The 12,063-nt window shown below is 36.0% G+C and overlaps 1 protein-coding gene across 7 annotated transcripts in view; it reads left to right on the top strand.

Moving 5' to 3' along the window:
- Positions 1-12,063, top strand: part of LOC121414041 (myophilin-like) — a 34,868-nt gene that overhangs the window by 7,709 nt on the left and 15,096 nt on the right. For 3 of the 7 annotated variants that reach the window (XM_041607087.1, XM_041607084.1, XM_041607088.1), the window contains exons 2-3: positions 9,104-9,219; positions 11,316-11,385. In XM_041607087.1, the coding sequence (XP_041463021.1) occupies positions 9,104-9,219; positions 11,316-11,385 (186 nt within the window). Of the gene's footprint in view, positions 1-148; positions 342-2,759; positions 3,131-9,103; positions 9,220-11,315; positions 11,386-12,063 lie in introns of those variants that run through there. The other 4 variants (XM_041607086.1, XM_041607081.1, XM_041607083.1 and 1 more) reach the window with 4 other exon arrangements.

Raw genomic sequence — 12,063 nt, 5'->3', positions numbered from 1 at the left:
GTTGTCTAAACCAATGCATATGTCACATCCCCGAGGAGAGGAAGAAGGAGAAGAAAAAAAAGAAAGAAGACAACGTCGAAAATCTAATTATATACCTCCACTCCCACAAAAGGGTGAAAACGCATTCTAAGAGTGTGCTGGTCGAGATGCACTTGCCATTGTCAGGGGTGACCGCGTAGCCAGTGACATCAGTCTCAATATTCCAGTTCCTACTCCTCGCCGGCGCCATTTTTACATAGGCTTAATACATTCTTTTTGTTTCCTGGACGTGTGTTTTAGTAACCTTAATTATGGCGACCAAAGCAGCCCCTATGGGAGACCAACGTTATAATCAGATGAAGGTAAGGTATTTAGGTAAAATTCTCTGGTAATAGCTATAGACCTTTGAAGAAATTGCCTGCCATTGCAACAAATACTACAATGTTTTACATTTAGTGGTATACGGTGACAATGGGGGGAAAGATTCTTAATAAATTATTTAAACTTTTAAAGGCATTAAAAAATCAAATCATTTTTGGCCAACTTCTCATTCATTTATTTAATTGCGAAGTACAATTATTATCTGCCGTGTGATATATTTGCTGCAAACAACTGGAGGCAAATCCAGGGGGGGGGGGGGCGTTTCATGAAAGGACTTGTCGGACATTTTATCCGACAAGTACCAGTTTATCCGACAGTTATCATAGGAACAGTGCCTCTCAGCCAATCAGAATCAAGGAAAGATGTCAGATCTGACAACTTGTCGGATGAAAATATTGATGAAACGCTCCCCAGATGTAGCTTTTACTCCTATGGAATGCTACGCAGGTTTCATGAATTATCTTTTTTTTTAGAAATTCGTTTTTACTATTTTTTTTACATTTTCTAATTCTTCTCATTTCAGTGCAAATATCAATAGAATCTGCGTTGAAGTACTTTGGAAACTGGCAGTAATTAAAGGATGGTATAGATTTAATTGATTACCGCTAAAATAAAACAAAATTGTCGATAATTTTTGTCTTCCAGACAAGAGAGTAAACGAATCAATTTCCATATTATTGCGGTCAACGGCAAGCAGAAGATTCTCTTTCTTTTACAGTTTTAAGTGAATTGACTTAAAGGTTGTCAAAGTGGGTTATGTAGAAAAAGTATCTTTCATTGACTTCGAAAGGAATGTAGCAAGGTTGAATCAGTGTCGCACTGATGAGGGTTTGCGGTCTGCATGGAATCCCTTAAAAATCGTGTTGTTTTTGTTACTATTTGGATTGACTTTTTGAACATCAAAATTAACATCAATTTCCTTCAATATGGAATCAATTCGACCTATGCACTCAAAATATAGATTATAGAAATAATAATGTAAGAAATGTTGATCTCGTAATTTTTGCTTGCTTTCTTGGCTTGCTCGCAAATTTGCAATACACTGGAACGGTATGAATACTTTTATAAATTTCCTCAACAAACGATTAAAAAATAAAACTTTCGATAACTACTGATGTTCATCACCATTTTAAGCGCCAGAGCCTTTTTAACATCAGTTTATGAGTTTCATAATCTATTAATGAAAAGAAAAGATGATAATAACGGTACAATTCACTTTCTTTCAAAATATTTAAGATACAATTTTAATAGATGAAGTACTGAGATATTGCCGCCCGTTTTATTTACTTTATTTAACAGACTTAGCATATTTTATTTAATATGAGCAGCATCCCCGGGATTTTTTTATAGTTGAAATCGGGAACATGATTTCTTTTTTAACGAAAACTTGCATCCGAGGATCGGCTTGACCAAAAAAGGGCACCGTAAGCACGCAGAATCGAAAGTGAATTACATTTGATAGACCAAATTCATTGGTCCATTCTCATTGGTAAAACAAACATGTTCTCTGTTCTAAAACATTCACCAAGAAAAAATAATTGAAGAATGGATTCTCTTTGATTTTATGCAAAAGGTAAATACTACTTAAGACAGAACTCAAATTTAATGAGGTGATTTCTAAATGCTCACTATTGGTCGATGTAAAACCCAAGCAAAACACATGCAGCAAGAAAAAAAAGCAGTTAAGATAAGTGATTTTTTTTAAAGAATAGTCTCATGAAATGTACGGGTAATGAAAATGTAAAGTGAGATATTCTCATGGTGAATGTTTTTTTTAGCATGTCTTACAAAAAAAAAACATTTTTTTTTTCATATCAAACATAAATTAATATTGATCTCAAAGTGTAATTCATAGATAAAAGGTGAGATTTATTTCAGTTTGAGTTTAAACTAAAATTTATTACAAATCTTTGTAAAACATGGCACAGGATAAGATTTAATTAGATATCACTTTCTCCAAATAAAATATCTAAAAGTAACAAATATTCGTTATTATTCTCCGGCCAGAATCATAGGCAGAAAGTTCAAAATTATAGATTAATGTAAAAAAAAGTGGGATGTACGAATCACAAAGCGATTATACAGATTCACGCTTCGTAAAAATACTTTCACTACAATCTTTGTGAAATTGATTCTTTGGGAAGGGACTCGGCAAAACACTTTCCTCTTTACGAAAACAATACACCTCTCCTTACCAAAAACAATGACGTATACATCATGGTCAAAGAAAGATAAGTGAAATACCACAACATCACTGTCAAAGTCGTTTGGGTTTTCGATACCCTTCAGACACTGCCCACATTGAAATTATTCTAACCCCCCTCCGACATATTTTTAGAGTGAGCGGTATAAAAATGCGGGAAGGCTATCCAAGTAGGCATTTCAGAATCCTGCAGAGTTAGATTTGTCTATACGAGGGCGAATCCTCCACAAGTTACCAACTGACGTGGTTTTGAAGGGAGGAATGCAGTGAGTGAAAGCTTACATTTTGAATATTATAACCTAATTTCACACGCGCTGCTGTGAAAGACATCTATTTACTTCTGAAAGGGCTCATCTTGGTCACTGCAACTAGAGTTGTACGCGAAACAGGAGGCGTTATTTCGAGAATTTCTCAAAGATTCTCCTTTGTTGTGGCACTGAAGGCGTATTTTGGGGCTCTTTTGAGCAGGATTTGGCTGGGAAAAGAGGACCAAATTGAAGTGAGATCAGTATGTGTGAAGCAAATCGAGGACCCTCCTACGGTGATCTAAGGCAGCGTCAGATGAAGGTAATAAGATAAATAGCTTTTAGACTATTCTTGAAAAAACTTTTGAATAATCATGACTCGCAAGGTACTTTAAATAACTGAAATAATTTCACGGGCGCGAGCGATGAAGTTGTTTGTAGGTTTTCTATAATGTGGAAATGTTCATGTCAGCTGTATCTGATTGGGTCATTCAAGCAGCAGAAACTAACGATAAAAATAAATTATAGTACATAGGTAATAGATAATGGGTTCGTAAGAAGCATCAAAATAGGCCTATTGGTCAACGATGCGTTAACTATTTTGCTATCCAATTTATTGTGATAGTCAACAAAAGATAAAGATTGAATCTGTTGATAGCTTTCCATCTTTATTGGCTGACCTAACCAATGCCTGATCCCATGATAACTGAACGAGGGTAGGTTCGTCCGGTGTTCTGCCAATGGCGAATTAGGTTTGCAAACATTTCGACGCGGAAAAACATTTCATCGAGATAATGAACCTATTAATGAGCCACACCCTTTTAATTGCAAATTAGTCTTCTGGCCTGCTTGACAGAGTAGATTGAGCTATTAAGTACATTGTGCATGTATTTATAGATTAATTTGGCATATTAAGATCTTGAACACAATTGGTATTCAAGTAAGGAATCGTGCTAATGAAGTAGGTTTGTAGGTTATGATGGTTAATCAACAACCGTCATATGGACTTTCTAAATAAGGTTCACTGATAGGTGAAATACTGCAGAGTAATTCAATTTCAAGGCATTGCGTGCATGCTCTATTCATCAGTGCCGTTTTCCTATTGTCATCTGGCCATGTGTTAGTAAGTGATTGCCAGTATGTGTATCAAATATCCTTCATTTTGGTTTCAATTTGGAATACGATATGGAGTGATGCCTTCGAATTGTTACAGTACGTAGTATATTTTTGTCTGCTTAGATCATGGACAAGCTTAGATATATTATTGTCAGAATTTTTTGACATCGTATGGCTATCTAGTATCAGTTTTAGTTTTGGTTCTTTCTGGTATCTTCTGGTATGCAACTGTGCGCTTTACCTTTCAAACTGAAGAAATAAGATATTATGATTAAACATGATTTTTGATGGCATCACATACCATCTTCCTTTTTTTTGTAAACACTGACACGATTAGTATGCGCTCATCATCTAATCATGCCCAAACCGTGCATTTACAGGGTTGGTAAATGTTTTGGGATCTTCTTACTTTCGGAATATGTTTTTTTTTAAACCAAATTACAAAAACTAATAAAAAGAAATATTACATTTAAAAAAAGATATTGAAAAATAATTTATTAGTTTACGTGAAGGCCTATTCTTTAAAAGTCATATATTTTTTTTCGAATTCTGGATTTAAACTCTGGATTGATAAATTGAAAGTGAACTTTAAAAATGAGGTGTTCTCGTTTGCATCCTGATTGGTCCATTGACGTGATGAACTTTAAGAATGTCTAAATATGGATAGAGAGAGAGAGAGCGTTTTGGTTTCCATGTTCGTTCTTTTCTCCCACAAAACAAATTGGGTACAATGGCACATTTTTGGCATTCCATAGATAGACGATGCCCTCTTGATGAAACAACGTCCTGCTGTGTGTCATGCATATATGATACGGCTATAGGACTCATTTGTCGAGTTCATTGTAATGTTTCTCGCGAATGCCGAGAGTCCCTCATTCTTTGGATGGGACGTTCACACGGGTCAATCTCGTTTTGCTTATTCCTTGTACTATTGTTTTCATTAATCATCATTAAAAAAGGTTTTTATTGGGTTTTCATAATTTTGTATAACGAATCACATGTAATTAATACAAGTAATTTAAAATAAATTATAACAGAATGAATAAGAAAAGAAAAAAAAAGCAGCATACACATTATTAGTTTACATTAGAAAAAGTACAGCTTATCAACAGATAATATTTGATAAACATGTAGTAAATTATTTTGATCAGAGGGCTTATCAATACTCATGTTTCTTTGTTAGTATGAATTATGACAAAGTCAATAAAATTGGAAAAAAATATATATATATAATTTAGGATAAAAAGAGTGTCGCTCCTCAGTTTATCGCATTGGATGCTCTCTTAAATCACATCCTCCCAATTTGATGCATCTCAAAATCATATTGGAGTTCAGTTAACTAATGAGCTCATTATGTGAATGAATCCGGTGTGCCACCAGAGAACTGGATCAATTTAAAACAATATCGGATCCCTCACTTCACGCAGGGCTCCATATGTTCTCGTTCAGCCCACATTCCGCTAATGAAGTATACCAAAATGGGAGGGGGTTGGGAAAATATTCATTCGGTAATTCTAGCAATGTGAAAAGATGGGGCATGATACCCCACATGTTTATATATCTGTGCATCCACATCAACCTCTCTTGGAAGCACCTAGAAATCGCGCGAAGGCGGATCGCAATCACATAGATCTATTCATCAGCTAAAACGAAAAACTTGCTCAATAAACAAAAAAAAAGAATGTAATTTTTCAGCTCCATTTTCAATAGCTGTTCATGAAGAAAAAGTATCGAAGTGCAGCACCAATGATTATCAATTATTGATCTATTGATTTTACATACACATCATCCCCACACACCACCCTCACACACACCCTCATAGATATACACACACATATACATATTATAATATGTACACACACACACGTGCGTATCATCAACATTGCAGTTCATTTTCGTGAACACTGTCGGTAATCATGTAAAGCCATCCCATTATAGAAGAACTATTATCTGATGTTTAAAGTTTATATCTTTCATTGCGTTTCAGTTTTACGTCTTTATGTGTGATATATGCAGATTTGGGTATAATAAACCTTAATTTCACTTTGGCCTACGACGACGGTACATAAACGCACCCATCACATATTAACGTTCTTTAAATAAAACCCACATTACTTGCGTCATCGTGGTAATAATAGGTTAATAGAATGGGCTATGAAACTCTCTTCAACTCTGTCTCTCGTTCCTGTCAGATGAGGGTAATATACCACGCACAAAGTACCCCCCCCCCCCATCCCAACTGCCCTTCCAGTCCCACCCTAAGCAAGGCCCAAATCTTGGCGACCTCAAATGGGGTTTGGAATGCTAGGCACGCGGTCAACATAACAGAGAACGCCATTTTTAGAAGTTGATCGACTGAGCAGCCAAGTCAAAACATGGAGGAGATCCATTTGTGTATGTTGTGGATCAATCTGGATGATGTTCCTTTTTTATCGAAACACTGTCTCAAAATATGTAGATAAAACAGCTTATTTAATGTTCTCTGGTGAAGTTATTTGTCAGAATAGCTTCAATCTAAAAAAACCGCAAAGCTGTCTCAATAAGATTTACCAAACATCGATTTTTTAAAACCTTTCTTAGCGCATTAATGTATAGTTCGGGCAATATGATATTATGAGCAGAATATAGTCTTTGGTATGAAATATGTATATTGTTTAATGATTCGTTCTTGTCTTTTTCACTGCTCAATAGAACACCCCTGGAATTTACAAGTACATTTACTGTCCAAACACCATCAGACTTCCAATGCCTTTGCATGATATTCTTGAGAATTTGGCGTAAAAAATCCACGTGATCTGCTATCATTCTGGCATGTGAACAGTTCTACTAGAGATTCCAATCAATGTACATTCGAAAGAAAAAAAAACATTCTGCATCATCGCAATTATCAAGTTAAATTATGCATAAACTCTGCACATATATAGCCAGAATTATAGTTTGGTCATAGCAGAAAATAACATTTTTATCTATACGTTTAGGAATTTATGCTTTGCTCAATTGCCAATGTGTGATTGGAAGGAAACCATCAGTAAATTCAAAGCGATGGAATATCTTTAATGTCAGCAAGGTGGGGGTAAATGGATAATAGGTTGAAGCAATGGAATATCTTATGCGATGTTTATTATATGGTATATCCAACACGCCTGTCTTGATTCGATCCCATGTCTACGTCACAATCAATTTGGCGTCGTGTAGTGTTACAAATGAAGGGAGTTTGATACAGCATACTTCATTCGGACCTCTGAACTTCATACCTTTGCACGATTTTGACAGGTAATTGCGCAGTCTGTACGGCGTTGCTATGTTTTGGCTCGAACCTGAGCTGTGTGCATGGGTGTGACAATCTCATATGCTATGGATACCATAAATTCTCGCCCTAGTCATCTTTTTTTTTGCTTCGTTAATCGAGTATGTAAATTGCCATGATGCGGGCAGATAAAACCTCTTATCCCTACATTCTAAGGGTTATATTCATAAAGAAACAAGTGAATTTGCCTCGTATCTTATTCTTATCACACTCAACCTTATTTAAGTAGGCATAGATCTTAATCAATCAAAGTGCCTTACCCAAGAATTGCACTCTTGCATTTAATCTGAAAAAAAAAATAATAACTTCTGTTGGACCAAATAAAAATTTAATCAAATCCTTAAAAAAATGCAAAAGGGTCGAGCATGCATCTGACACATTAAGCGATACAAGCTACATCTACTTGGCCCTAGTTCTCACCTCTCTCGATGCGGTATTTACGATTTCCACCGTTCCTTTACTGTTTTCACCCTTTTCCTCCGTTTTTTACTTTCCCCTTTTAAGATACAAATCCTTCAAACATCTATATATTTAAAAAAAAAATCATGATTCCATAGTAAGAGTATGATCAGTATGGCACAATCATACCGTGGTAATAATTTATCAGTTTATATTTTAAAAAATGTAAATTGTATTCGGGGACCAATACAGATTACTATGTTAGCGAGTATTAGCCTTATGCAAAATTATTCTTTAAAACGCGAAACAAAGACATGGTTATCAACACTCTGTAATGATATATATCATCAGGCAATTGAAAGGGGGAGCCGGATGTGCCAAATGTGTGAAAGTATTGCTAATTAAACGAAATTCGTCTGGACGAGCATACAGGCACGTAACGATTACTCCGCGTTGGAATGCCTGTCACCATTCTAGCCTCCCGTAGACGGGGTTATCGACTGCGCTACGACGTTCAATGGGTACCTTATATAGTCATCCGTCGGGCTGGGTCGGATGGTAAGATGAGAGGTGTAGACGGGTGGGAGTATTAAGGGTTACGGTCGGCCTGTCGAGGTTTGTCTCGTATTAAAGCAGATCAGCTACATTAGAATACCATGGCAAAGTGAATTAATACACTTTTTGAAGAATGATATTTCGTACAGGAATCCCATCAGTGGCTACGGGAATCCGGTCAGTGGCTCCGGATAATTCTGATTAGATGTTGGTGGAAATGTTGGAAATGTCACAGTCACACACAGGCCTGTGCCCCGTCTTACTAGGAGTTACGATTGAGCCAATTAATCGTAACTCCATGGAAATTCATCAGTGTCATATTCTTTTCTAATCGAAATTTGCAAAATGTCCTTTGTAAAACAAAAGAGAACACACCAAATTGTTAAGAAATAAATGAATTTATGGACATACATTAATATCTAGATTTTAAATAAACAAATTTGCATTTTATATGTTGACTTTGCTGGCTTTCGATAGTTGCGATTGATCGGATCAAAGGATATATCAGTTGCATTTCAGCTTTTAAAAGATCACTCATTACACAATAATATTGCTATATCCGAATCTTTTGAGATTACCATCCATCTGAAACCTTAACAAAATGCAAAGGAAAACCTCAAAGAAGGCATTTCTGATTTCATCATACATCAACCCATCCTATTCCCATGTTCCTGTGTCACTTCGATTTTCCCTATTTTACGTCAAAGAATCGGACAAGCGATTTCGGTCTTACGCGTTTTTCAAGCTGGATGTCGCCCTTCTAATTTAGTGGTCTATGGTTATTAAGATGATACAAAGTAACTGGAATCAAATTTTTAATATTTAATTTTTTTCTGAAATATATTTCAATGACTCGATTGAAATGTAGATTATAATGTAATGCCGTTCTTTTCCTTTTTCTTTTGTTGTTCTGTTCAGATCGAGTCAAAACGTGATCCCGAGCTCGAACGTCAGTGCATCGAATTCATTGTCCACCACACAGGCGAGACAGTCAACACCTTTGATGACCTAAAGAACGGAGTCATCCTCTGCAAGTAAGTCTTTGAATCATGGGTGGAGATTCCAGTGGCTCCGCCCCCCCCCTGCAGAAGCCCATATGTCAAAAGGCACTGGCGTACAAATTGGGAGCTTGGGAATCCTAGTCCCCTAATAGTCCCACATCCAAGAAAAAAATAAAAGGAAAAAGAATGGACGAGAAAAAAGTAGAATACGACATTCGAATAAAATGTCGTAGTCCCCTGTAACAAAAGTATAATTTCATTTTATTGAGGCCACAAATTTTGCTGGCTTGCTTTTCTTTCTCATGATTTTTTAGACACTTCTTTACGCCATGTCGTGCCCGTCAAAATTAATGTTTGGTTAATTAAACCTCTTGATGGGTCGTTCTCCTCCATCAGAAGGACCGACAATCTCACGAAATTTCCACCCATGCCTGAACAGAAAAGTAAAACCGCCAGTAAGTCTAACAAACACACAAAAAACCCGAACATTTTGAAGTCTTATCCTTTTTCAAACCATAGAAATTCTTGAAAATAATTGGCTCCATAATACATCAAGATCTAAATGCTTTGATGCTTTAAATGCATGGGAGACTATTGGGCTTTTATTTTTCGAAATGAGCATGCAATTGTTCTCTTTACTTGCTTGACGAGATAAGCTGAAAATCTAATAGTAATGAACAAAATAATATCAAAATGCCATTGATGTCGACTCGTAATGGTACCTATTGCAAAGGTGTTTCGCTCCTAGGTTTCTTTAGATTCCTGATAATTCGGTCAATGCAAGGTATGAATGTATATTGTCATTCTCAAGAAAAAGTCACGATTCATGATCATCACGTCTCAATCATCTTGCAGTCTACGGCCCCACATCCTCACAAGAGATCACCAGATCTAAAAGACAACTCACATTTTCAAGCCAAAGTCAGTGTGTCACAGGACATAAAACACATTTGTTGTGCAATGGCCAATCATCCATGTTATTGTTCAAGCAAAATCATACATACACAATGCAAGATGTAGCAGAGTATGAATGTAAATTTAATGATTTTGTTACGGATGCTAGTATTACGGATGTTAACCGTTATTACGTTTGTATTATCCCTAGCCTCCCAGTAATATGTCGTGCATCCATCCATCCGTGTTACTCGAAAACACACACACAGAAATCGTGCAATATTGCGGGGCTAGGGGCCAAAAGATGGTTGAGACATTGGATTGTGATGATTTTAAAGAACGACCCAGTAATAAGAATCCACTGAGCTGTATTTACACTTGTTTTTATTATGTGCACTTAACTGCTTAATAAGGTACAACTACATGATGCTATATTATCATCTCTGCTTATTTCTTTTCATTCTAATTTTATTGTTCTAAAAAGAATTCAAAGACTGTTTCAATAACTTTCATAATACAATCGTTTTTTATGTGTCTACATCAACTCTGTATTCATTTATCCATCAGTCGAATGAGTTACCTACATTATCGAAATCTCATACCAATCATTTTACATTTCAGAGATTCATTCACTCTACATTATTGATATGGGCCGTTGCTTTGTTTGAATGAATTAAGATTGCACTGCTTTGTGGAATGTCAAAAATAACAATGATTTTTTTAAATTGTTTTTCTTTCTTTAACAAAACGTCGATGCCTATTCATGCCTTTTATGAGCATGATTCTATTTTTTAGATTTCTGTTTGTTACTGAATAAGTGATTTGACACTTACAAAAAAACGATCAGCCCTAAAACATTTTTGGTTACTGTTGCATCTGTGTGACAGTGGAAAAACATTGTTTTCCTTTTCGCTTCCAACTATCAATTTACCATTGAAACAATTTTTTATTTTCAAATCAGGATTTTTTTTCCTCACTTCATTTTTATCATAGAATTTTACACTTAGACCCGATCATTTTCATTACGTTTGGATGTTGCTCGACACCGATGAACTGCATTGAAGAATGTGTTTTATGGCCTCGAATTCAAGCAACCTTCTTTGTTTCCTCATAACTCAGTGATTAATTCTGTTTTGTTGTGTTTTGACATTTTGCATTATTTGAGCTTGAACTTCTTTATTTTCATATTTTCCGTTTTCCCTGCATGTCGGGAATTCGAACGATCACTTCTATAGGTTGATAAACTCATTAAAACCCGGCGCAGTAAAGAAAGTAGAGAACGCAACAAAAAATACATTCGCAAAGGTAAGTTGAAGAACAATAACTGCATGTGAAAACTACGTCGTTTCCAATGACGTAAAATGTATATAGTCGAGCTAGCGTGTATTATTGTATTTCATTTATAAGTTGCACGTGTTGGTACTTAAACAGTAATTGTCGTCTTGCTTGGCGATGGTGGCTGAAATGTCGCTTTGATGGTAGAAGCCCTGAAACTAACAACTAGCTGCATGCTTTAACGAAACAGATCGAAATGATCTTTTCGAAAGCCTTCCCGATGGACCTTTACCCGTTAATCAGTTTGCGAAACGTAGATTTAGTGTCTAACAATATTACCCCAACTAACATATCCCTAGTATCAGACACACAGATCCATGCAATGGTAGATTTAGAACATGCTCACGCACACTCTAGTGAAATATCAAATATACAGCTCCTCAAGTACAAACATTTCATGTTACGGATATTAACCCATCTCTACGTAAGTTCCCGTAGACATATTAAAGACAGCTTATGTTGCATGATCTAGGAGGTCAACAAGAATCCGGTCAACAAATATTACCCTTATTCCGTCTGTCACTGCTCCGCTCCATATCCACTTATGTATTTCGTCTTAGGTAGTTAATAAAGAGTCCCACCATTTTTACCACCAAATTTCGGATAAAATTACAACGACTGGAGAAAGTGAAACCAGACCGTGCCAAC

Source organism: Lytechinus variegatus, chromosome 4 (genome assembly GCF_018143015.1).
Source record: "Lytechinus variegatus isolate NC3 chromosome 4, Lvar_3.0, whole genome shotgun sequence".
Lineage (NCBI taxonomy): Eukaryota > Metazoa > Echinodermata > Echinoidea > Temnopleuroida > Toxopneustidae > Lytechinus > Lytechinus variegatus.
Note: the sequence above shows the minus strand (reverse complement) of the source record. Positions and strands in the feature narration are given on the sequence as shown.